Source organism: Topomyia yanbarensis, chromosome 1 (genome assembly GCF_030247195.1).
Source record: "Topomyia yanbarensis strain Yona2022 chromosome 1, ASM3024719v1, whole genome shotgun sequence".
In the NCBI taxonomy this organism is placed as follows: Eukaryota; Metazoa; Arthropoda; class Insecta; order Diptera; family Culicidae; genus Topomyia; species Topomyia yanbarensis.
Window position 1 is genome coordinate 9,977,665 of NC_080670.1, and position 25,949 is coordinate 10,003,613.

The 25,949-nt window shown below is 41.0% G+C and overlaps 3 protein-coding genes across 4 annotated transcripts in view; all 3 read right to left on the reverse strand.

Moving 5' to 3' along the window:
- Positions 1 to 30: 30 nt before the first annotated feature.
- LOC131676852 (puff-specific protein Bx42) lies at positions 31 to 2,006 on the reverse strand. The gene is made up of 2 exons (XM_058956222.1): positions 1,632 to 2,006; positions 31 to 1,571 (listed from the first exon to the last, which is right to left on the reverse strand). Exons 1-2 carry the CDS (start codon positions 1,852 to 1,854, stop codon positions 139 to 141), a joined length of 1,656 nt encoding a protein of 551 aa, XP_058812205.1. The 5' UTR covers positions 1,855 to 2,006; the 3' UTR covers positions 31 to 138.
- Positions 2,007 to 7,809: 5,803 nt separating this feature from the next.
- Positions 7,810 to 15,201, reverse strand: LOC131676861 (sideroflexin-1-3). Its single transcript, XM_058956232.1, has 5 exons — positions 10,043 to 15,201; positions 9,521 to 9,869; positions 9,311 to 9,396; positions 8,572 to 8,699; positions 7,810 to 8,502 (listed from the first exon to the last, which is right to left on the reverse strand). Exons 1-5 carry the CDS (start codon positions 10,198 to 10,200, stop codon positions 8,258 to 8,260), a joined length of 966 nt encoding a protein of 321 aa, XP_058812215.1. The 5' UTR covers positions 10,201 to 15,201; the 3' UTR covers positions 7,810 to 8,257.
- A 145-nt stretch (positions 15,202 to 15,346) lies between these two features.
- The window catches only part of LOC131676856 (probable sodium/potassium/calcium exchanger CG1090), a 40,662-nt gene continuing 30,059 nt past the window's right edge, over positions 15,347 to 25,949 (reverse strand). For both annotated transcript variants that reach the window (XM_058956226.1, XM_058956225.1), the window contains exons 2-4: positions 20,148 to 20,627; positions 18,632 to 20,089; positions 15,347 to 18,134 (exon numbers count right to left, since the gene is read on the reverse strand). In XM_058956226.1, the coding sequence (XP_058812209.1) occupies positions 18,124 to 18,134; positions 18,632 to 20,089; positions 20,148 to 20,589 (1,911 nt within the window). In that variant the 5' untranslated portion in view covers positions 20,590 to 20,627 and the 3' untranslated portion in view covers positions 15,347 to 18,123. The remainder of the gene's footprint in view (positions 18,135 to 18,631; positions 20,090 to 20,147; positions 20,628 to 25,949) is intronic.

Genomic DNA, 25,949 nt, shown 5'->3' on the forward strand with positions numbered 1-25,949 from the left:
TCTTTCATTCTCAAGAAATTAGAAAATTCCTATTTTGTCCATGTAATTTATTGAATATTGAGACATACGTTCATACATCAGCTGTTGTACTACACTAAAACTAATGTGTAAACTTATCAAAATAAAACAAACCCAAACCTAATCCCGTCTCTTCTTGCGGTCCTTGTCCCGATTGCCGCCTCCACTTCCGCCAGCAATGGCGTCCTCTTTGCGTTTCGGTGCCTTCTTGGCCATGTTCAAGAACTGATCCAACCCGAACGGATCTTCCTCCTTCTCGAACTGTACCGGTCCCTGGCGGGCAGCCGGAGCCGACCGATCCGTACCGCTAAATTCCTTATCCGGTACGAAACGTTGTGTGCTGATAATCTGATCCAGATCCGCCCCATACGCATCATTGTCAATCGATTTGCTCGGTCTGTAGAGATGCGAACCGAGGGTACCCGCTTCACGCCAAGGTTTATCGTAGACGTTGTATGCCTCGTCATCTCCATAGCCGGAATCCATGCCCTTGGAAGTGTTGAACAGGCGTTGATCGAACTGTGCCTCACCGGAGAGGGCTGATTTCGCAGGCATGCCTAGAGCGATCTGTTCGGAAATGTCACGCTCTCGTTCGCGTTGCAACTTCGAACGTTTGTCCGGTGCAGCTCGTGCCAGATTGCGATCTCGGGCTCGCTCTCGATGACGTTCCGCACGGATTTCATCACGTTCGCGAAGATCCGCCGGAATGACCGAAGGATCTCCACTTGCTGCAGCTGCTTCGCCCGGATGACGAATTCCGGCACGTTCCTCACGGGCACGTTGAGCCATCTGCCGCAACATATCTTCCTTCTTCTCCTTTTCTTTTTGAGCCAGCTTTTTCTCCAACTGAGCTCGAGCCTCAACACCTTCACGAGCTTTTCGATCAGCAATATACAACGATTCAGCCAATTTAGCGAACTTCTCGTTAATGTGAACCTGCTGAAGACCACGTCCGTCTGCCGCTAGACGCTTATCCAGCGGTATCGTGTAACCCTTAGCGTTCTTCCAGTTGGAAATGCATGGCGGAACTTTCCACTCTTTCTGTTCCTTAACCGTCACTTTTCTCGTTGGAGAATGTAATACCGGAGCAGGAGGCGACGGTGGCCCTCGTGGAATCTTTTTATTAATTCTAAAACGAGGTGGTTCCATTGGATCCACCTGCGCTTCCACCATGCGGATAACTCTCTGCTTAGCTCCCGAGTTGAAGGCATCGCCTTGTTGCGATGGTGTATAACGAATGTACTGCGCAGGACCTTGCTTTTCGGCTGCACGGACAGGCATAGCCGATACAATCTTTTGATTTGTAAGCTTCTCAAGCGCCCTTCGAGTATTCTCGGTTATATCATTGATCGTTTCCTGATCTGGTAACTGCAGTTCCTCACAGTCCTCGGCCAACACCTCCGCAGGCAACAGCTGATTTATGTTGGAATAAACAATCTTATCCTTTGAATGTCCCTGTCGAGCTATAGCATCGTATTTGACCTTCCCACTTTGGTCCAGCTGTACAGCCAGGGCGTTGGACTTTTTACTAGCATTTCCCGGAGCACCCAATCCTAGGAAGAAAAAAAAATCACTTGTTTCAAACAAACGAAAACAAGCGCCTTACAACTTACCAAGAGGATACTGCGCAACATGAATCTCCGGAAAGGCACCACCATCACCAAAGTCAGCCTCCGTTCGGGGGATCCATCCTTTCCGCTGGCCGTAAGGGGGTGCAGCAATCTTTGCACTAACCAAGGCACCCATCGACGGGGTACCCTTGGCAATGTGTTTACGTTCATCGTCCCGATCCCAAATCGGATTCGACGGAGCTGGCAATATGCTAGATAGAGACATTACGTTGTGTGCATTGAAGTTTGGCTAGAAAAAATGCTTCAATCGATCTCGGGAAGCAAGAATCACGAAAATATCAAACACTTTGTGCTTTGTGATGGAGAAAAAAGAAAATGTCGACAATTTGTGTTTCGTGTGTCACAATTTTCTACTGACAGTTGACTGATTATGCCGACCTCTTAGATGCCGACACGGTATCGGAGCATTGTACCGATTTGAGAATATTGTACCGATACGAAACAACTCTACACCTTACTGTACACGCAAACCCAGTAAATTTCAGCTGGAAATGAGCCGGAATTCCGGCTGGTTTCAGTTAGTATTCTGGCTCCATTGACACAACCGATTCTAACTAGAATCGGTTGTGTCACTGGAGCCGGTGTACGAACTGGAACCAGCCGGAATTCCGGCTCATTTCCGGTTGAACTTTACTGGGAATTTACATTTCACGCGTGTTTTTTGAAAAGGACCGATAAGGATACCGTCAAAATTCATTTTGAGAGGAAATTCTGGACAAATCTCGACAAACATGCACTGAAAAAAATCCAAACGTTAATTCTATTTGCTTCAAACCGCTTAAAATTCATATGAAGAAGAAATGCTATTGTTATCACGTGCACACATACCTTCTATGTGTCAACTGTATAAACTATGTATGCACACACATAAGAGATATGTGCATATTGTTATAGAATGGGGTTTTATGTGCCTAATAGTTATGAAATGTGAATGTAAGATTAATATTTCTTGTAAATACACACATTAGGTTTATGTGCCAGCAAATAGTGTCTATATGCCTCCGTTAATTGCAAAAATCTATGTGTAAAATCAATAGGCATAACGTTTACTTTTTTTTTAGTGTATGATTACGGCTTAAAAGCCAACTGTCAAAATTTACTTTGAATGGAAATTCCGGACAACCGTAACTCGCAAATCATAGATGTTGGCAATAGATTAAAGAGAAAAGTTTTCTTTATCGTTAACTGCTATGTACTGTATTCAGTCAGTAACGGTTTGTCCGGAATTTCCTTTCAAAGGGAATTTTGACAGTTGGCTTTTACGCCGTAATCCTATGTTTGTCGAGAAATCATTAATCGCCGATTATAAATCACAACATTCTGGACAAATCATTAATCGCCGATTATAAATCACAACAGCAGACGAAAGAGAAAACTTTTCTCTTTCATAAAATATTAACATCCATTCTCGACGGAGTTTTCTCTCAAAGTGAATTTTGACAGCATGCTTATTGGCCGTATACAAAAAACACGCGAGATTTTAAGGCTATTTTGGGCTGAGTGCATATAAGGAGAGTGACGACACTGTCAAAATTGGAACAATTGTTATTTGTCAGTGTCATTCCAAACGAGTCAAATTCATGTATTTTGACAGGTCGTTTGTTCGTTTGGAATATCACTGACGGATAATCATGACAGTTGTCTTCACTCTCCTTACATACACTCGGATTTTGGGGTATTGTACGTTTCATTGGAAACGAGCCATTCAATCATTTTGATGCGGTGAATTGAATTGGCGCATTTGATAATAAATGCTCAAAAACGTCGAAAAATATGTATTACCCAAGTTTAATGCGTACTAATTATTTACTTTAGCTGCATTTGTCACTAAAACTGATTGAAAACTGTGCTTCTAAAGTTTCAGGTTTGCGTATGTTTTATTTACAGTAAGGTTTTTACACAAAATTGCACCACCTTTTATTAAAGTGTCATTCATCCCATAAGAAATACATTGCCACGAATCGTGCGCTGAATAGCGCTACGAATTTTGCTGCGACGAAAAATAATCATCGCGTCTCCTTTGGAAAAGTACGGACAATATTGCTTGAGGAACTAAAAACTGGATTCTAACCGCGCTGAGCGCTTACCATTCTTCTATTAGATTCTTCTTATAGACTGGTTTGTTCGACGGGTCTGTCTATGAATGTACCATTTCTATGACTTCAAATAAATGTGTTTTGACAGCTCGCAGATCACTCAAATACAATAGGCTGATGTTGAGAAAATGACGGATGAAAAAAAAAGCTCGTATTTTACAAAGAGAATAGGGAAAGAGACGAATAGTGTGAAGCCAAAAATACCTTATTGAGCAGACCAATCGTGCAATGTAAATAAACATTACTCATGCCTGAGTTGGAGGAGATAAGTATTGTACATCTATTAAAAAAGAAATTTCAATTTTCGTCAGAATTTGATTCAATCGTGATTGTGAGGTGCATTCTAGAGTATATGTATGAGTAAAAACAAGCATTAGAATTATTTCATCTCTTTGTTTCGAAATGCGCATCGTTTGATAAACAAATCCAACGATCGACATACGGTTTGTTCAGGAGGGTGTCACTCCTGTCATCCGCTATGGAGATTTACGGACTTTGACAGTAGTCAACATATGATGGGCCTAGCTGCATCTAGGCCCACGTCGCCCGTGCAATAGCATTGGGTTGTTTTGATTTTAACAAAGGCAGATGTTGGCTAGGACAAAATGGCTGCCTAGCAGGGGGCTGGGTTTGTTTTCAAAATATAATAGGAGTCATTTAAAGTGCTGCCTGTGGAAGCGGTTGCCAAAATTCTAGTGTTGAAATCATCATAAAGGGAGTGTTGCCGTTTTGACTGATTTTCACTCTTCGTCTCTTTCCCTATTCTCTTTGGTATTTTATATTCCCATATATACTTAATAGGGTGATGAGCCTATTTTCACCATACTAAGCAAGGTGCCTCACTAATTCGGTAATTTCTTGCCTTACAATCAATGAAATGCGTAAAAATTAACATCAACCGCTTTGCTTCGTTGTTTAGAACCAATATAATAACACAAATGCGTTGAAAACAGTAAAATTCTCGTGTTTGAGCACAATGAAAAATCGAATCGAGGGCCCCTATTGTTGCGCTACCATTTGACTCAATGCGTTGAACAAAGATGGCAGACACTGCTCTAACCAACGGCTTCTGATAATAGAAACATGGCGCAAATGGGCTCATCACCCTATACGGATCAAACAACGTAATGTCATATTGAATTAATCATGTTTTTCGAATAATATACCAGATAAATGTTTTGGTCCCTTTTGAAACATTACACATGGTGTTATGCTCTCTCCCATAAACACTTTTCGGCGAGATGTTAGCTTATGGGGTTTTCGATTGATTGACACCGGTGTAGTGGAGTGCACTAGTTTTGCACTTTCTAGCAGAAGTGTCAATGGAACATACCCAGTTTTCTGCACTTCTGCTAGAACGTGCAAAAACGGTGCAATTTCAGTGCACTCCTCTACACTGGGAAAATCCTATTATAATTCATGCGGGCGAACCCTTTTGTTTGCAGCAAATGAATATGTGACGTTTATTTTGATCTCTTTCAGGGTGGCCAGATATAATTCCTTAATATCGGTAAAGTCACTAAAAGTTTATCGGTAGGCCGGGTTGTTGTCCCAAAAACGTAGTGTTGACATAGAATTGTAAAATACTGAAACCAGATCTCATACCAAATCCAACCCAAAAATGAATGTTGAGTAGGATGTGTCCAAAATCAATAAAAATCGGTAGTTTTCGGTAGGGATAACAAAATATCGGTAGTTTTCCCTTTGTTGTTTGTGAATCGGTAGGGAAGACCAAAATCGGTGGGACTACCGATAAATCGGTAGGTCTGGCCACCCTGATCTCTTTCTCGGTGTTGGGTGTTTTGGACCCTTTTCGAGTATAGTCTTTTTCATTAAGAAAAGGGCCCATAAACAATGTTTTCCGTTCTGTTGTGTGGTGTATATGAATCGTTAATTTTTGATGGGAAGTGAAAGGAAACATAAACGAAACAAGTTATTTTGGTCATGTGCCTTTCTGAAAAATTTAAATTTAGTGAAGGATTACAAGGGTCTTTGAAATATTGTCACTTTTTGCTCGAATTGTGATGGTGAGTTTTGTTGAGGTAGATTTTTGTTGCATATTCTGACAATATTTTTGTTGCATATTCTGACAGACGTTTATTCTGACCGGCTTGCGGAGTAAATTTTAAGTAATAATATCAGTCTCCATATTCAACAAATTGGTATTTCGAAGACGGCGCTGGTGGTTAAGTGGCAAGTCTATTTTTTAGCCGAAGATACTTATATCGCCTCTCTGGTGTTGGTGATTGGCGGAAAACGACCGGCGAAGTACAAATTTGAAAAATAACAATAATTAGCTTTTTCACTATTCGAAAGTACAAATGTTCAATACCTTAACGGCCAATTTCTTCACTTGGATAAAAACCGGTTTTCGTTGAAAAGCGGTTTTCGGCTAATTTTTAGTTTTTAGCGAACCGGTTTTCATCCGGTGAATAAATGGCCGTAATTGTTACGTAAACAAATTTGAAAATGTTTTTATAACAAAACATCAAAATCACTCGACGCTATTAATATAAGCGGTACAATTAATTTCAATGCCAGTTATGTAAAACAGTCGAAATAGGAAACGCATTGAGTGCACGTTGCCGGGAGCCAGAAAAACCCCGACTACAAGTTGACAGTCCGGAAGCGATCGCAAAATGCTAATTTGATAATTCAAATTTTTGATCCTCGTGCACATATTTAAATAACGTGTTATTCTCTAAATATTTTTAAATCCAATTATCGATGTAAAATCCGGTTCTATTGCTCCCTGCCCTTTGTTGCCTAAAGCTGCCATCAAAAGCCAGTAGCGCTAGCTACGTTTCAAATGTTCAAGGTCTGTTCACATCAACTGTACAACACTGTTTAAAAGTTGGATTCAAAACAAATAAACAATCAATAATATATGAAAAATCACGCTTTCACTTGCATCGCTTCTTCTCGACAAAATCCGAACGCTTTTATCACCTTAGTACCAGTTAAGAACATCATAAAGAAGTTTGTTTGCATTCGATAAGTTTCAGGTGGAGTTAACAACATTGGCTCATAGCGATGTGAACGTTGCTTAAAGCGCGTTCGTTGTCATTTTTGACAACTAGCCGAACCAGGAAGCCAGCTTATATTGGCTTCATTCATTATTCTCAAAGAAACGTCGAAACATTCACCCTCTTGATTGCCACCCTCGGACCATAGTATAATCACAGACCAACAGATATAACACTCGAAAACAATTCTTCGCCCGCTTTAACGGTCATTTTAAATATATTTTTAGTTGGGACTGTGGCTGCATTTGAGATTAGGGCACCATCTATATATGCGCAAGTATACGGGGACACTCGTGAAAAATTGTTTCCGAGCCTGAGGGATAACCGTTTTGCAAATGAGTTGTTTGGACCGTGTATAAAAGGTGGAGCAGTAAAATTCGCGGATCGATATTTTTTAAGGAATTTACTCACAGTGTTATGTCTGTTAGTCTGTGGTATAATCAAATACAAATATTTTTTGCACAGTTTATAGAGAAAGAAAGGTGGGGTCCTTGTAATTTGATATTGACGTTATTAAAGTAGAAGCGGAATATCACTGGGCCGACATGTCTTCTTTGCGATATGCCGGATGTAACAAAGTATGGTGAACTGGAAACATGTTGACTGCTTTCCAGCAGGAAGGCTATGTTTCAGCAGTGAGTGATAGCTCGAAGACTCGCCGAAGTGCTTCGAGAAGCCCGTTGATGCACTTTTTGACGAAAATAGAGGGAATGCCATCTGGGCCCGGGGCTTACAACTTGGAATTTGCTTCAAGAAAGGCAGCATTATCGACGCAAATTCGGTTCATGGTTCGTCCTAGAGAAGGAATGAGATTGGCGACGGCGGCGGCGACTTGTTATGGCGCTCGTTGGAAAAAAAAGCGTTTGAAATTTTGTCGGAGTACCTACAGTTGGCAAATTTACTTAGTGTCGGAGTCTAAAACTCCATTGAAATATGTACAAGATGGTAAACCGGATTCTTTTAGCGGCTACTTATTCTTCAACATTCTCCAATAGGGACCAAATTGACAAATCACATGTAGATAAATAGATAAGCTAGTTCAATCACAATGTACTCTATAGTATACTCTTTATTTAATCAATAGCAGTGCTTGTTCACACACACACACATTGAACACACAACATATTTGAGTCTTTGAATCGGTCTGTGTCACATAACTTTCCACTTGATTAATTGAACTTTTAGTTAATAGTATAGGTATTCATTTACAATTGCTGATGTGGAATGGAGTTAATGTCTTCTTACTTTTCTGTAGCAATCCTTCAAAATAAGTACAGAGAATATGGCACATAGCTCGAGGTTGTAATATTGAAATCTATTCTCTTTCAACTATTCAGCGTCTGTCGCGACACAAACATTAAGTTATTGTCTAAGTATTGTTCCTAAAACCAAAAGTAGGTAAATGCTCAATATTATCCCTGCTTGAATGTGATGTCCTAGCATGTGATGTGGTTAAGTTTCTCACTGTCTGACCAAAAGCTCAAGTTTAAAGTCCCTTGTTGTAGTACACGACATCCAGCTCCGGGCGTTCCTTCCGGACCTTTTCGCGCAAGTCAGTCTCCAGTTTGTCAACACGTATCGATGCTTTCTGGCTGAACAGAGCACAGCACAGTGGGGTGGCAAACGTGAGGCAGAACCCGCAGAAAAGCGTCTGTATCGGTGCGTTCGCCCAGGGAATCCGCTTCAGGATGCCGCGTTTCTCCAGCGAATTCATGAGAACCGGGGTTAACACTGACGGAGGGATATTAACATGTGATTTTTTCAAGAGATTTAAGCTTTTGGAAAGAAATTGTCACTTACCCATTCCCGGCATAGCCATCAAGATTCGGCTAAAGGTCACGGCTCCAATGCCTTCCTTCGCTGCACGCACAGATTCACCAAGTTCTTTACCATCGCTGTCGATCAGTGTCACGCCGTTTTTCAATTCTCTATTTTTGAAATAAAAAAAACGAATGAGTGAAAGTACGCACGCAGAACAGTTAGTAAGCCGTGTGTCCTTGAACTTCGAGGTGGTTTGGAATTTACTGATAAGTGTTGCAACCGAGTTAGTAGCTTTGTTCTCTGCTTAAGTATGGTTGTTTGCAGTTCATCGATAAAAACGTAGAATTAACTGCATTTTTAGCTTTGTTTAGGGTTGGTTCCCTTGGGCAGCAGCCATAATATTGTCTGTAGGAATCATGAGGTGTTACACAGTAGCTAATCGCAATTTTTACTGACAATGGTAAACTGTAGAGCTGTGGTACGAACAAAAATATTTATAAATAAATCTATCTGGCGGGAAACAGCAACAATTATTGAAAACAATTTTGCTTCCGAGTCCAGGTTCAAAGTATTCTTGGTTAGCGTTACGCAACGGCAGTTTTAGATTGCGATTATTGTCATGTGTTTCTATCTGAGTCTCTAAACGTAAAGAAAGAAAGCTACCAACTCGGCTGGTTAAAAATACGTTCATCAGCTGCTTTTACGCAATGATAAAACCAACGGTACGCGGAAGGTCACAAGGATCGTCGTAGTAAATGTGTGGCACGCTTCGACTTACTGCATGCGCATCAGCGGAATATTGATACAATTCGCGGCGGCCACAGCTGCAAGCGGCACCAGGCGACCAACAAGTGGCGGTGCATTCTGAAAGAAGCAAAAAGTAAAATGCAAAAAAAACAGTCCATATAAGAACGTTGGTGACGTGATTCATTCATTGCATTCGTGAACTTGACACCGTATGTGATGTTTGGAAGCCGAGAGAACTTACGCGTACTAGCCGGTTCAGTGAGAGTGCCGTAACCAGTGCACCGCCGGTGGCCATACAATAGGACATCAGCAGCTGCTCCTGGCTAATTGGTGACTTCCCGGAACGGTTGGTGTAGTTAACCACAGCATTGAACGACTGATTGAACCACTGCCAGAAGATGACGGCCGGAGTGGACTTGTAAAAGGTCATCATGCATCCGGTGATTGTCATGTTCATCGGAACCTGAGCGGACATGCGACCAACCAGTAGCATTTTCTCGCCGGTATCCGGATGGAATGCACTATCGTACAAATATTTAGCGGCCCATAACTCGTCCACTGAGTTTACATCTGGTACCGGTTTTCCAGCGCTATAGGAGAAAAGAGATCATTAGTATCTTGATGTGGATTGATCCATTAATCTAAAGTAACGAAAAAGCAAAAAAGTCAGTGCAGTTGGTTATCATTTAAGTTATTCGAGACAGTACCTGATAGCCATTATCAAACTATTGTATTGACTTCCCTCCAGCTAGAGTACACTTACCGATAGTCCTTGACGATTCTGGCCGCTCTGTCCAGCTGTTCCTCGGTTGCAAACGCATTCAGCGGATTGGTCACAATCAGAAAGTGCTTGGCTCGGTTTAGATAGGTGCTCTGATCATATCGCGGTTCATCCAAGTTGATTTGAGGTAGAGATGACATTTTGTTATCAAAACCAAGTAGGCCCACTTAGGAAATAACTTGTTCCGTGCAGTTCTGCGTGTGTCAATAGAGCCGTCGTTTGTACCGAAAATTTTAATTTATTTGACCTTTGTTGTTAGGTCAATCCGGAACTAGACTAGCTTGCATATATTTCCAAATCGAACTAAAACACCTATCACATGCACACAGCAATGTTATGTAATTTTGAAGTCCTAGCCAAACGATTCCAGCTCAACAGGCTGTACACTGTAAGAGATTCAGCTTTCCACTGTGATCCTCCAGCATCCACGAGCTCGCCAGGAGTTGTACTGCTGATTGATAGTAGCTCCCGCTACCAACACGTACGGTTATCAGTCGAACAATGTGACTACAGTGACCACTATAGGGACGGTTGTTGCGATGATAAGATCTCGGAATAAGTTCACTTAAAAAATGACCGGGGTATTGATTCAGACGGCATCGCGTTTTGCACTGTACTCTTTCTCTACCAACCTTGACGGTAGTCTTACGAACCAGCCGAAAATTGAACCTGTTTTTTGTTGTAGAATTAGGTATACTAACTGATTGGTAGAATCGGTATCGACATCAGTTCTACGTTGTTTATTAAACTGATGTTCAGAGAAAGTCATGTACAGGAAGACATTGATTATGACTCTCTTTACTGCGACCCAGCTGCACACATTTTCGAGTGGCATTGTATGCGTGTGGTTCCGTATATGAAGTTTGAGTTGGAAAATAGGCAGGGGGCAGAAGAGAAGTCCATTCATTCTGGAGAGAGTCCATTCCGTTATGTATTAAGCCTTAGCTGTTGTGTTCTATACTATATACGGCCGTAGCAGTCGCAAATGTAAACAAACTGATATAGGGATGATTCCCTAAAGAGAATTTATCAAGCATATTAATTTGTGTTGCATCGCTTCATATTTGTGTTGCGTTGCAGTTGCGACGTGTGACACATATATTGTGTATCGTCGTATATAACCAACTGATGATTAGGGTGACCAACTGAGTAGTCTCGAGAGGATGAAAGCAATCTGTAGTTGAGCACATTTTCTTCAAATAAAATATTTTCGATAACGTCTCTTACAAATCAATGCAGAAAATAAACTTTGACCCTTGCATAAACGTTTCAATTGTGCACATGCTGAATAATAGAGAAAGTATCTGCTGAATTCGATTTGTCGGTGCATTGTCGCAATTTTAGTGATTACTCGTTTTTATCAGCTCCAGGTGTATTTTAGGCTGACAAAATGGGAGCATTGTCAAAATCAAAACATATTGTTTCTTTCTTTTAATAAAATCGAGGCGGAAGGAAAAAATACGCCTAAGAAAAGATTTACCTGAATTTGGCTTGGTTCGTCTGCTAGAGACCATCAGACGGATTTTCATGCATTGTTGACAAAATCGGGGCAGAAAAAATAGAGGTTTACTAAATCGGGTCTTTTATTATAGTCGCTTTTGTTCTAGACGATCTTCTCAATAAACCTATGGAAAAAGTCTTCCAAGTTATCGGTTTTCCTGATGACGTGGTAATAATGATTCCTGGGAAGTTCAATCACCGTCACACATCGAACGTAATCGATGTATGCATGCACCCAATAAAATTCAGCCGGAACATGAGCCGAAATTCTGGGTGGTTTTAATTAGAATGCCGGCTGGACGCGAAAATTGAATTGCATCCTATCAAAAGCTGTGGCTATGTTTACGCGAAGAAGGAAGGGAATTCTCAAAAGTCTGGCAATTATGCTCGAATAGTCGTCAAATGCATTATATCTAGGAGTCATTCTATGTGATAAACTTAAATATAGACAACTAGAGCACACGTTGAAATATTGTGACTGGAGCACGCGTTGGAAACAATAACTTAGGGCAAATGTTAAGTGCATGCCGGTTATGTTGTTATATAAATGGACAAACTATCTTTTTGAAGTTGGATGAATACAAAGCCATGTAATTAAATTTTAATAACGCTTGTCACAGTTGATTTGGCAGCTTTTTGCGATTTTGTTAAAATCATGTGTGAATACGTAGGTACCGCTAAGAATGGACGGAGAAAGCAGTCATGGACAACACACAGCAAGGAACGCTGCACTTGTGAGGAATGCTGCACCTAGAAGACGCCAGTCGATCACCGCGATGGTAACACAGAGGTGTAGCATCATGTGGACAAATGAGATGAACGAATTCGTGATTCTCGCCTACTATCTTTGCACAGTGCTTGAGACCGACATTGGGCAGACGACGTCAGATACTCGAGATGTTCGATGATGCGTATCCAGAGTTTGCCGGACATCTGAATCAGAACGCAAAGAACGCAAGGCGTATAGCAATCATTCGCAACGTTATGCTCACTTCAGCAGAAATCGATCTGGTTCAGCAAGAAATGCCGTGAGAGCTGAGTAGTAGGAACAATAGAGCAAGCGATTTGTCGAGATGAAATTAAGTAAGATTGAGCGCACATTAGCGAGTGAGGGCCGCGAAACTGTAGCGCTGTTGGAGGCTTCTGCAGCAGGAACGTTTTCACGATGCCTTCGTTGCTCGCATGGCAGCCATAGGGTTTTGGCACCTGGTTGTTCGATGACCTCGGTAACCCAACTTGAATAATGCCGATTGGAATGGCGTCGGCGTTGACTGCGATGGTGCTCGCCACTATACCACGTGTGCGGAAAGGGGAAACTCCAAGGGTAAAACCGAAGCGATCCTGTGGATACACCGGGGAATGGTGGTATTACGGAAATATTGGTCACGGCAAATAAAGGTTCGGGATATTTTAATAGGTAGTTGCCATCACCTGTTTGTCTGCTTTTCTTTAACGATTCGATTTTATTCTTGTCAATTTATCTTACTCCATTCACTTTATTACTGTTAAAGCTTTTGCTCTATATCCTCCAAATTTCCTTCTGAATCTGTCCAACTATTAAACTTGATTTCTTGTTGGTTTAACAGTTATCAGGCTTCTGGCAATAATGGAAGAGTTCGTTCACCTCGAACCTCGACAATTAACCCTATATTCCGCCTCATTTTGTTCAAATAGATGTGTTGTTATCGCCACCCTCCATGGCCGCCTACTTCTTTCGATATGCGGTACTAGTGGTGGGTGGTGGAAACTGTTGTGTGGCGAAGATGGTTGCGCGCTACGTGGGTGTTGGGTGGGCTGTTTCCCGTAAGATTTTATATTTATTTTCTTGGTACTAACTGCAAACGCGTAAATCTCAATCCAATTCTTACAACATACCTTTCAGACAAAACTGATAAAACTGCTTTGTATAAGGCTGGATACGTCGAAGTTAAGTGTTAAAATAGCCGGAGTGACATCTGACATGTTTGCGACGTTAGATACATCGAAGCAGGACGATGCACTTTCAAATCTATTGTTTAACACAGCATTCGAATGCATGAAACGAAGATCTAAAGTGCGGAACCATCATGACGTGATCTCACATGTGTCTTGGCTTCGTGTACGACATCGATATCATTGGCGTTGATCGTAGAGCAGTAGAAGAGGCATGTGTGTCTTTTAAAAGGGTGAATCGGATTGCTATAAACTCTGACAAGACCAAGTACTGGATAGTCCGAACTGTACTGTACGAGGTTGTAGGCGAATCCATATCTTGGAATACTAGTGTCATGTGATGATGATGTTATATAGCTCACGAAGTAAACAGGCCTTGATTTGCGTAATCAGCGAAAGTTGCGTAGAGTACAGATGCGCACAAATCTTCCTTAATGCAATTCGCTGATATTCTCACAGCTGACTATCGAGTTCTGGGATCTTTTTGAGAGAAGAATTCTGCGTTTAAAAGACACATGGGCACAAAAGACAAAAGGGATACGCATACGTATGAACCGCGGGTTGTTCCAAATATTCAAACATGCTGACATTGGAAGACTGCTAAAATACAGTGGACTGAACATGTTGCGTGAATGTCGGAAGAGCGGTCAGCTATGCTCAGTAGAGAACCTGGAAAAGGTCATCGACTTTAGGACAAACCTGTGTGCAATCGAACAGGAAGCACGTGCGGTGGAGATTCATAGACGAGGTCAAAGATCAAGTAATCTGGAAATTCGGTCATGCTGCGGAGTAGCAATAGGACTATTTTAACACATTTTATCTTTCCAGCACTCGCGCCATTGTATTTAGTACAATGCGTTCAGAAACTTTATCGAGATCTTATGTTACCTGCAGCTGCTACTCATTTGGGAAACCATTCACACGACTTCGGAGACTTAATAGGTGCTGAAAAATGTTCAATATGGTAATGCAACGATGTATGGTGTGTTCGACACTCGACTTGGAAGAATCCATAATCCGCCCCTTTATGCTTCTACCATTAGTTTGCTCTCGTAGTTCCATCGTTTTGTTGGTTATTGGGAAGCTATTTCTTGTGTAAATTGTAGCACTAATAAATATTGGACCAAACTCCCTTTTATCTCTTTTTTACCAAAGTTAAGTTGGATTTTTTTACTTAACTCATATTATCTTAAAATAAAATCCGCAATAGGCGTAGATGACGCAGATTGTTGTTAGGGAAGTGTGATATTCAAAACGGTATACGTCTGCAATAGGATCTAATTTGTCATATAAGCTTTCACGGTGAAATCACAGGTTATCTAATAAGATAATTGAAATTGCAGCAAAACATTAAACTTCACAGCAACCAGTTAGGAGGTTTCTAACCAACATGCTTGTTGATTATATTACGCAATTATTGTGGTATGTACGAACAGTTACTCATTGTCCTTAGGTAGTAAGAAAATAATCCCAACTTCAAGCATAGCGTAGTTGGCAAGTTGATCGCCTTGTACGTAGCTCACGTAGCTCGTTTCCTAACCGCCGCACAATAGGTTAGAAATGTTTCAGGATAGGATAGTTTCAATAGGAAAGAAATGATGGAAAATCATGTTCGAACAAGTTTTTAAACTTAAAAATAAATATAGTGAAGAAAACTGGTAACCCGATCCATCCAGCTGTCAATTCGATTAAAATCACTAGCGCATCTAGCGGCAAGCACCGAACTACACTCGACAAAGAAGGCACATTTCAAACGCTAGCGATGAACGTCATTTCTATGGTCTTAGCTTCTATGTGCTCTAATCGTTTAAAAATAAACTTCCGGTGCTCGTTTCCAGCACGCTTCGAATGGAGTTAGGTTTTCAATACATTTTATTTAACTTCTCAACAATTAACATCTCATGTCATGAGCATTTCACTTGTGTTCACTTGTTTGTTATGATTTTGTTTTTTTGTTCTGCTTGGCTGTCAGGGTTAGTTTTTTTGTTTTCTTTTTGTTTGTTTGGTTTGCTTTGGTATGTCTATCGGTATGTGTGCTCGTTTGAAACAATATATATATTGTGTTCTGTTGTGATTTATTATTTTAGTACGTTTCACCCCAACTATGTTGTTCGACGTTTGCCATATGTGGTTTTGCGTTTTTAACACGTAGGTATGAAGCATGGTTATCCCTATCTTTTCTCATTGGAGATATTTTTAGTTTGATATCTTTTCCGACATCCCACGCTTCAGCAGTATGTATATGTGTTATGTTGTATTGGTTGTGCAGTTATTTATCTATGCTTGTTGTTCTGCTTTTTTGTTGGTTTGTTAAGTACATATTAATTAGAATTCGCAAATGAGTACAGAGGTGACAGTATAGATATTTTCGGAATGCTTTTTACACTACAATGAACAAAAGATAACATTTAACTTCGTCTTTCACTTGATTTTAAGATTTTTGTTATTGATTTATTTGGCTACACTGGTAATGCTTTTAGTACCTTCGAGTTGAATTTAGGGTTTTCAAAAAACTCCAAATTGACAATTAGGTATATCTATAGGATAACGAAGAGTAATCGCATCAGGACTGCGGACATTGCCTATTCGATCATATTGTTGCATTTTAGCATGAACTTAAACGTTATTGATTTAAAGCAAATTGATAAGGATATAATACATTTCGGAGATTTGAAATTAGGTTTCGGCTTTGAACCTAAGACTTTGCTACGATTCAGAACGACACCTTTTCTATATCGTCAAAGTGCGATTTTTCGTCTGTGACATGTTTCTGGGTTCCTATGATTGAAGTGGTGCGAAACCTAATGGCGGTGCTCTGTTATGTCTAATTTATGTATAACGTCCACGCTTTTTCGCTGAATGCTAAATGTGTCTTTTTTTGTTAGTTACTGAATTATATACAGTCTTACATTTAATACAATTCGCCACCGGAATATTTCGCGAAAATAATCCACATTTCGTGTGTTTGATTTTTCACTAAAATTTATCGTTCGGTAAAAAACGGTAAAATTTACTCATTGCGGGTGTGCACAAAGTTATTATCCATTCTGTTGCTATTCGGTATCATTCTACAGCTCGCCTGTCAAGGTTCGCGGGATAACCACAGTAGGCGGGGAGCGGTTCGGTTGCTCGATCGGGACATGTAAGCCACATTTATTTATTTTTTGTTCAATTGTGTGCAGCTTCTGAAGAATTATTTATCTGTAGTGTTTTTTTCGTTTGAGTAGTTGTTTCATAGCATGCTTCCGACATAGAAATGTATTGTAAAATGACTATAGTTTGATTGGCGGGCGAAGTGCGGTATACATTGATTTGTCATACAGGTTCGGGCCTAATTCAATAAGACTAGTAATACAGATTTTTAGTAATATACTCAGCTGATATTTTGACCGTGCAGGAAAACAGATAAACGAAAGAACAGGTAAGTTGGTTGCTTGTAAATATAATATTGACATTAACACGATTGACTCGGATTTGTTTTAAAGTTTGCTTTGAGTACCGTAAATAATTTCAGCTTACTCAACAATCGGGAGGAATGTTAACGTTCTAGATAAGATAATGGATTCTCTTAAGATACTTCCAATGCCGTTCTCTATGCTGGTTTTTTTTTGGTAAATATATTAATATCTATATATTTCTGATGTAAAACTCCTCTGCATTTTGTTCAATATTCGCTGTTTTGGGTTCACTAGTTGCAATTTTTCCTTAGACCTAGGTAAAGAACCTTCTCTGATTCGTTTGTTCTGAGTCAGAGTCGGAGAGTCGCCTAGCACAGAAATCAAACCTTTATTAATAGGCATGAACGAGAAGATCAACACGAGAAGTTCTAGTTAGTTAATTTGTTAAAGATAAAATTATTTCTAACCGAAAAAATATTGTCATTTGCTATAAAACATCAGCCATGCTCGGAGAACCATACCGTTTACGCTCGGTTGAGTAATACGATGGCAGCAGCATAAATAATAGTACAATTTTTTTTACCACTTTTCGCTTAAAATATGTAAACAGCACGTTTCTGTCCAACGGTGTATTTACAGTTCAGGAGAGTGAGTGATCAACGGAATAGGAATTAATTATAGTCTGATTCTCTAACAATTATCAACCTAATACATTCTCCGGCCATCGGCACCAGCCGTTGTTACTGCCGTCAAGTGGTTGCTATTTTCTAAATCTATGACAGGTATAATATTTAGGCTAAAACAAACGAGTGAAAACGTGAGTTTCGAACAACGGTGCGTGGGTGTGAGTGTGCCTAAGTACGTGATATATTTTAACAGAAACTAACGTAAAAGGAAGCAATCAGTCCTTTGGATAGTAACTAATGGAATGACTTTAACATACTCTGAGAGGTACAGTTTGAAGACGAGAGGTGCATAAAACAGGGTTTCGAGACATACCGTTTTCTTTTGCATTTTGTACCCAACGAGAAACAGACAGTTGATGGTTCTTAATACCTAAAAAACAGAATAAAACACTAAATATGACTAGATTAATATCTCCGTGGTGCTGTTTGTAGTCGTAATAATAACGTTTCTACTCGGGTTCATGGCTATGTGTATGTGTGCAGGAAGAAGGGCAATGAACGGGAAGGTGACGGCTGGAACCAAAACGAGGTAACGAGGGTCCGATGTTTAGTAGAAGCCTGCAATACGAATAGAGAATAAAAAAAATATTGAGAAAATGCGATTCCGTTGAGCTGACGTCTGCATTAATAAATTGACTAATTTTAGCGATTTTTCGTGCGATTACCCTGCCACCGGGTGGTAAACCCGCCGTTGCATTACCAATTATAGTAGCGCTGTTGTGTACAAAAACAATTTGACAGCGTTATCAGTTGATTTGCAGCAGCAATGACGAAAGCAGTGAAGCAACTACGCTCGATGGTTTGTTCGTACTGTCAACTCAACCCCGGAGCGAAAAAGTTGAACGTCGTGAGGATAATTTCGTGACCAATCGGAGGAGCAGTTAATCGCCAAGGGCTGATGAAAATCTTTTCATCGGCCCCGGCAAAATTTTTATTGGCTTCAAGGAAAATTTGTTCAATTGAAGTATCTTTTGTAGGTTTTTCTTTCACCACCATCCGAAATTAGTCGATTGTTTTAATGCATACGCTACCGCTTGATTTCCGTGCATACTTACTCGAACATTCCGGTGGATTCAATTGACCGAAGAAGTTGAGCTCGTACAGCGAGGCCATGGTAATGAAGAACAGGTACCAGATCATCAGGACGATACCGAGACGTTTGTCCAGCTTCCAGCCGTTCAGGTGGGTCGCAAACAGGAGGAAAATCACGGTGGACAATAACGACAGTGTCGAGTAGATTAGGCCCTTGCTGATGACATTGACATGGGAGCCCGGCTTTATGATTGCCGTCTGTATGAACCAGGGCAAACCGAGACAGATGAGAATGTCGAAGACGTTGGAACCGACGGCATTGGAGACGGCCATGTCGCCGTAACCTTCCTTGATCACCGCAATGGAACTAAGCGCGTCCGGGACGGATACACCGGCAGCTACGAACGTTAGTCCCATGACGGTATCAGGGATGCCGAGGGTCGAGCCGATAATCGTTATCATCCACACCATGAAGTATGAGTAGAATGAGATCCAGATCATGGAGATCAGGAAGGTGAATGGATACCAATTTTTATATTTTTCCAATTTGCAGTCGGGCATGGTTAGCCGAGCGGTGTAGTGGATTGGATAGACGATTGCCCAGGATACTTGCGCAAAGATGTTACCATCCACTGGTTTTTCTAGTGGATTTCGGGCTGACTGTTGCCGAGGTTCCTTTGGCTTGTAGTACTCATCTGCAGTTGGTTGAACAGCACCAGTTGTAACGGTTGTAGTCTGAGCTGTCGGTTGATTCCCAGCAACCTGTTGCTGGGCATTCGCTGATTCTTGACCATACTGTTCCTCGTATCCGTAGTTCTGCTGACCAGTTCCCCATGCATCATTGGGATTATAGGTGTTTGTGGGATAGTTATTGTTTGGAGCAGGGGCACTACTAGATCCATCCCAGGCAGCATTTGGATCCCAGCTGGCATTCGGATCCATGTATCCGTGGTCCACCGGCGGTGGTTGTTGTTCTTGCTGTACTGGAGCCTGCTGCTCTCCGGCAGGTTGCTGTCCCTGAGTGTACGTAGTATCTGGAAGATTCTTGTAGGTCACAAGAGCCGATTGTTCTTCTTTCGTTGGAAGCTTGATTGGAAGATTCCAGGTGTGGGCCCATCTTTCGAGAGGAGTGTTGAAGTGCAGTGCAACACAGTAGACGACGTAGCATAGCAGCATAACCAGTGCTTCTCCCCAAGAGATGACATCGTTCACGATCACTAACAGCATGACAAGGATTGAGATTGAATAGAATGTGCAATCTCGAACCAAAGGCCACCAGTTTAGCTGTAGTACGGTTCCGGAACTCAGCGCGCAAACCGATATCACAAACATTATGTTGAAAACAGCTGAACCGATGACTCCGCTGATACCGATGTCGTCCTTTGCGAAGAATACACCAATAACGACAGTCGCAAGCTCGGGAGCCGAACTGCCAGCTGCCATAAAAGTCGCCCCAGCTACGTCAGGTGAGAGCTTCAATTCTGGAATTGTAAAACAAAACTTTATAACCCATTCCGTTGGAACTATCTACGAACTTACCTTCACAGATTCTATCTAAGCTGGATACGAAATAGTCATCGCACACGATGGCTAAACCTAGGAAAGTGAACACTGCAACAAGTACGTGCAGCACCAGGCCTCCATGTCTGCGTATATTAGGGCCCATCAGGGGTCGTGGAAACTGTTCGATTGCCGGCGGAGTACAGTTATCCCGCTTTGGTCGCCACGTTGGGTGGCCATGGTGCAGTTTGGTCTCCGGGGTGACAGACTCCGGGGTCGGAGCTTCCTCGGTAGCTCCCTCGGCTTCGGTTGTGAAGTATGCCGGATTAGGTGAAACATTGGGCGGTAAACCCGTCGAGAGCTCTCGCTCGACGAAATCGGACTCAGTGCTACCGGTCGACGCCGAGTACGCTCGAAAGCTGGAGTATATTAGGAATACGATTCCCATGTGCCAGTAGCGTCCGCGGCGTGATCTACTCATTCTGGTGGTGTTGTATTGTGTGTGTTTTTATCTACAAGCTGGGGAAAAATGAGAAAAAATGGGAAAAATCGATGAGTAAACGTTTCATTCCGAAGGATGACGTCTAGTGCTTTGAGCTGACTGACGTCTAGAGGGCTCGAGATTAGCACCGTACTCGTTGGCAGTTACGAAGCGAACGTCACATAAATCAATATGCGTGAGTCAAGAGCCGCGGACAAAGGCTGCGGTATTTGCGGAGGGAGTGGCAAATATAGATGGCGAGAAGAATTTTATTGAAAGGATAAACATCATTAAATGGATTCAGGCAAAAAGAGTGGTAACGGGTGGAGGTGACTTTTTATTCTGTTCCGATGGTTGTTCTTTCCTGCGTTTTATGCAGCCGCGAATGATAGCAGATGATTCACGGGTACCAAGCCAGTCGTGAAATGGAAGACAAAAAAACAATTTTAAAAGTGGTTAGCCTGCCGTTCGTGTTCCGCGTTTCGACTTTGACGGCGAAGAAGGCTAATAGATTTTCCACTCGCGTTCACTACAACGCAAGTGGGTGTAACTTGAATGAAGCTGGCAAAATTGGTAAAGTAAAATGTTAAGTCAAACCACAGATAACAGACGTTTAGGCTTGATTTGAATCATGTGTAAATACCCGCTACTGAAATTCCGAATAAACTAGACGTCTGAAACACGTTTGGCAAACGTTTGTAGATGGCGCAGTGATCGATACAATGCAGTTAGAGTGCAGCTGTCAAAAAGGTGTAGCAAACAGTTGCACAGATGGCAGTAGTGAAACACGAATATCCAACGTTTATCAATTTGAAAGTTTACACAGGTTTTTGAAGAAATTTTGTTTTAGCCTAACCGTCTGTTATCTGTGGTCAAACTAATCTTTCCATTCTGTGTTTAGTTGCTAAATGCTATTAGACTGCTTGTTGTGAAGTGTTAATTTCTTGTAGCCGTTCGGACGTAGCAAGTAACCGGCTGACTGATACAATTAAATAGAAATAAAACATTAGTTATTGTAGAGCGAATATCTGCTGATAGTTTGCATATGTTTCCAAAATGTAAACAGAAGTTCATAAAAGCAAAATTAGCGACTGCTTCAAAAATCTATAATTTGGAAAGACTATTATTTTTTATATGGATCGAAGATTCGTTTTAAGCCTTAACTATCGGCCCTATTCTGCGCGGTGTGTGACATGAGACGACTAAACTCACCTCACTTTACGTGACTTTTTTCACCCGATTCTGAGAGTCGACTCGGGCGAGGTGAGATTCCCCATTGCAGTTAAATGGGCGTCTCACGTCACCCGAAGTGACTCTTCAGAATTGGGTGAGAAAAGTCACGTAGAGTGAGGTGAGATTAGTCATCTCACGTCACACGCCGCGCAGAATAGGGCCGTATGTATTCCAGATTTTTTAAATAGACAACACTAATGAATTCACATTAATTATGACAAGCAGCTCATGCGTTACGACAAAAATTGTGTTTGACCACTTTTCCTAACTTTTGCAACCCGCTATCTAGTTGCCCATGCCCCGATGCTGTTGACAATCTTAAGCAAAACTTGTAACCTAGAGCACGCTAGTTAGAGTGGGACCATGAGGAATAAGAAGACATATGACGTATCCAAACGAGCATGAAATTTGACGTATTTCTATTGTGTATGTGTCAAATTTCATGCTCGTTTGGATGCGTCATGTGTCTTCTTCTTCCTCATGTCCACACTCTAACTAGAGTGCTCTATTGTAACCTGCTGAATACCTCTGGATAAAGACTTGCCATCTCTATCGTTTGTTTACCATATTTATGTCAGTGTCATTCCAATGGAGCACGACACCTGTCAAAAGAACTCAATCCGAAGAAACTCTTCGAATCCTTCTCGATGGAGGACCATTGACTGGCCTCGAGTTCAATTGGAATGACACAGACAGATATGTACATGGTGAACAAACGATAGTCATGGCGAGTATTTATCCAGAGGGATTAAGCATATATATTGCAAACTATATTGTAAACTATATCAGATCTAATTGGTTAGCCTTAGCTCGGTTTCAATCCCATGAGTATCGGATACGTTATTGTTCTAATACTAAAATTTTAACAAATAGCCTCTTTAAAAAAGGGCTAATAGGGTTACTGTGCCCTAATTCATCTTAGCACCTCTATTCATCCCACCCATTTGAACGCATTAGTTAGAGCAGTGTCTGCTATCTCTATTCAACGCATTAGCTCAAATGATGGGATGAATAAGCGTGTATTGTACTCGACTTTTCGCTTCGCTCTAGCGCGAGTATTTTACATTTTCCAAGCCAAATTTTTTATTCATCTGCTTCTTAAGAACGAAGCAAAGATGTTGATACCTATTTAAGCGCAATTCAATCAGTGTAAGCCGAGTTATCAGCGAAATAGTGTGACATCGTGACTAATGAGATGAATAGGGGCACGTCTACCCTACATTTATCAATTTCCAATAAACCGTAACAAAAATTTCAATAACTTTCCAATCCCAGTAAATCCCGCCGAAGCTCTGGTTGGTTTTAGTTAACATCAGGCTCCTGTAACCCAAAGCTAGCCGGAATTCCGGCTAATTTTCCGGCCCGACTTACTGGCCTACAATAGTATGCTAATTTTCCAACTTACTAATTGCATTCTACATCCGTGTAAAATTTTCGCCCATTGATGATGAAGCACCGACAGAAAAAAGGCAATCTCCTGTCAATCTCCATTAATATCGACAGTTCACTGATTTTATTCAATTATCCGACAGCGACTGGGGATTAATTTTCATGTTTCTATCCCCACCTCTACCTCTCCATTATGCAAATTCGGTATCAGATAGTAGTGTAAGGGAAAAAAATGATTCGATGGTTTAAGCGGAATACCCCACCTTTCCCTTATTCGGAAATTGAGTGCCGATGATGGGGGGGGGGTTATTTTATTGGCTCCCTTGCCTCTATTCTTCTTTTAGGCTGAACGCTGTCATAACCAGATCAGCTGGTTGAGTGAACCGCCCTTAGCTAAAGGGACGTCGAATGTTGATCGATTTCGAATTTCGTTTTGGAATTGCATCACATTCTTATATTCTGGTTACAGTTGAAAACTGGAAAATCCAACCGACGACAATCATTCGACTGTAACGATAATAGTTTGTTCCACGATCTAAGCACGATTTTCTCACACCTTCTTTTTCCAGATGACGTTCTCACACACAGCAGGCCATGACTGTGAATTGAGTATTATTTACGTTTTGAACCACAGCAGGGTGTTGTAGTGTATAGTGTTATGTGGTTTTCGCTTGAGAAATCATAAACGAAACGGTTGTGTATTCAATACGGGTCTAATTTAGTACAATACTAAATTATACTCAAAAGTAGATATTAAACTGATTTGGCGTACCGCATTGCAGAACTGTAAATAAAAGTATCAGACTGACAGGCGTTAGTCTCTCATTTCACAGTCTGCAGTACAAGTTAACAAGTGAAATATTCTTGTTCTTTACTAAAAGAAAGTTCCCTTTTTGGTTCGTTAAAGTATTCAGGACTGAGTCGAGTGGTTCCAGTATTCAGGAATTCATCTGGTGGCTTTCTCCTACGGTGGAGTCTACTCATTGGATCACCATTCGGCGGACTTAACAACTGGCGACGAGGTAAAGATGAAATGCGGACTCGACGGATGGATTCCCGATCACCCGGACGAATTTTCAGAGGAAAAATTGCCGCTTTTGGAGTGTGGTATTTTGGAGCGCAGGAACAAATTGTAAGTAATAAAGACTAGAACGAAAGAAATTGTAAAATTTCTTTGTGCTTTAAATTGACGCTAATTAGTTGACGCATGAAAAAGCCTTTTCGTTTTGTTTTAACATCTTGTCGTATTACCCATTGGTATGCGGAGGACCGTTTGGTAGCGACAGTGGTGCTAGTTTTGCGTCAAAAGTAAATTTTTTATAAAAAAAATGGTTTTACAGTTGTTTTGACATTAAAAATGTCTTACTCCACTATCTGGGGCTAGGTGTCATTCTAAAATCTAAACTATCTCCCATGTAACGAAACTATGTAAGGTTTGCACGCTTATAACTCCGATATTACTAGATGGATTTCAATCATTCATACACCAACCGATTCAGAAACACCTAACTTAAATATTGGTAATAATTTAATATCTCCCCAATAAAAGTAGAATTTGGAAATTGATAAAATTAAAAAGTTCGCGAAAAACGGGAAAATTACCATTCGTGAGGCAGATTTCTCAGACACAGCCGTCAAAAGAGGGCAGGTTAGTTGCTCAATGAAACACGAAAAGTCATAAATAGAAGCAACGCATGTCCGTTTAAATCAGTTGTTGCTCTTATCCCACACGAGCAACGTCGTCTCCGGGCGATGCAATAAGCGGTATCGATTTTCGGTAACGTTGGTATTCGCACACACACGCACCTAAGTGACTAAACCATATACGGTTAGTTTATAAGTAGAGGTGACGCGTACCCTACCCGTTTGAATCAGTTTTTGTTCTTATGTCGAACGGGTAAGATCATGGCTGCAGCGTTTGGGCACTACAATAAGCGGTAGACGCTATGCATTTTCGGCAGCGGTGGCCGTGTGCGGATTTTTCGGGTACCAGCACGGTGTCACAGAATGATTTGCAAAGTGGGTGGGTGGGGTGGTTTGGATTTAATTCAATACGGTGTGTGCTGCTTAAGAGTGTTGCGTTTGAAAAAAATATATTTATTTTTATGCATGCGTGTGCGTTGTAACTTGTTAATCCATGTTTACGGCGCTTTGTAGCTGCGTAGGGTAAAGAGCCTATTGGTTTTCATGTTTCATATTTCGGTTATATGTTTTTTATGAGTAAGGCATCTGACAACGTGCTTCTGTAGTTATTGCACTGTTCAGCAGCGTAGTATTTTACACTCAGGTTTTTTTACGCGGATTTTGAAATTTACGCGGTTTTCATTAATGCGTTTTTTTTTAAATTTACGCGGTTTTCATTTACACGGCCTGTATCCCCTGCGTGAAAAATCTGAGTGTAATTGCATAGGAAACAATCACATTCTCAGCAGAACTTTTTGTTTTCTAATTTCAAACACTTTTGTTTCGTACTGCACACAACGGAAAATTTTAAAACAGAACTTACCGTCCCAGCAGCAGTTTAAGCGGGTGTTCTTTTTCGATTCAAATTCAAGCCATGTCGTAAGCGTTACTGGACTTAAAATTGTTTTCCCAGTTTATCCAGTCAGAATATATGTCCTACCCTATGTATTTAAAACACAGTTCTAATTGCGTTTTAAAGCATACAACAAATAGAACGGTTGGGTATACTAATTTAAATTTTAAAATAAATCTGTTTTAAATTATGAAACAAACCG

Bases quoted from the DNA above. Each gene is read 5' to 3' on its own strand.
- LOC131676852 (XM_058956222.1), bottom strand. From the start codon at position 1,854: ATGTCTCTATCTAGCATATTGCCAGCTCCGTCGAATCCGATTTGGGAT. The intron at 1,572-1,631 runs GTAAGTTGTAAG...TTTTCTTCCTAG, and splicing joins TGTTGCGCAGTATCCTCTTG to GATTGGGTGCTCCGGGAAAT.
- LOC131676861 (XM_058956232.1), bottom strand. From the start codon at position 10,200: ATGTCATCTCTACCTCAAATCAACTTGGATGAACCGCGATATGATCAG. The intron at 9,870-10,042 runs GTAAGTGTACTC...TTTCTCCTATAG, and splicing joins AGAATCGTCAAGGACTATCG to CGCTGGAAAACCGGTACCAG. The intron at 9,397-9,520 runs GTAAGTTCTCTC...TGCTTCTTTCAG, and splicing joins CACTGAACCGGCTAGTACGC to AATGCACCGCCACTTGTTGG.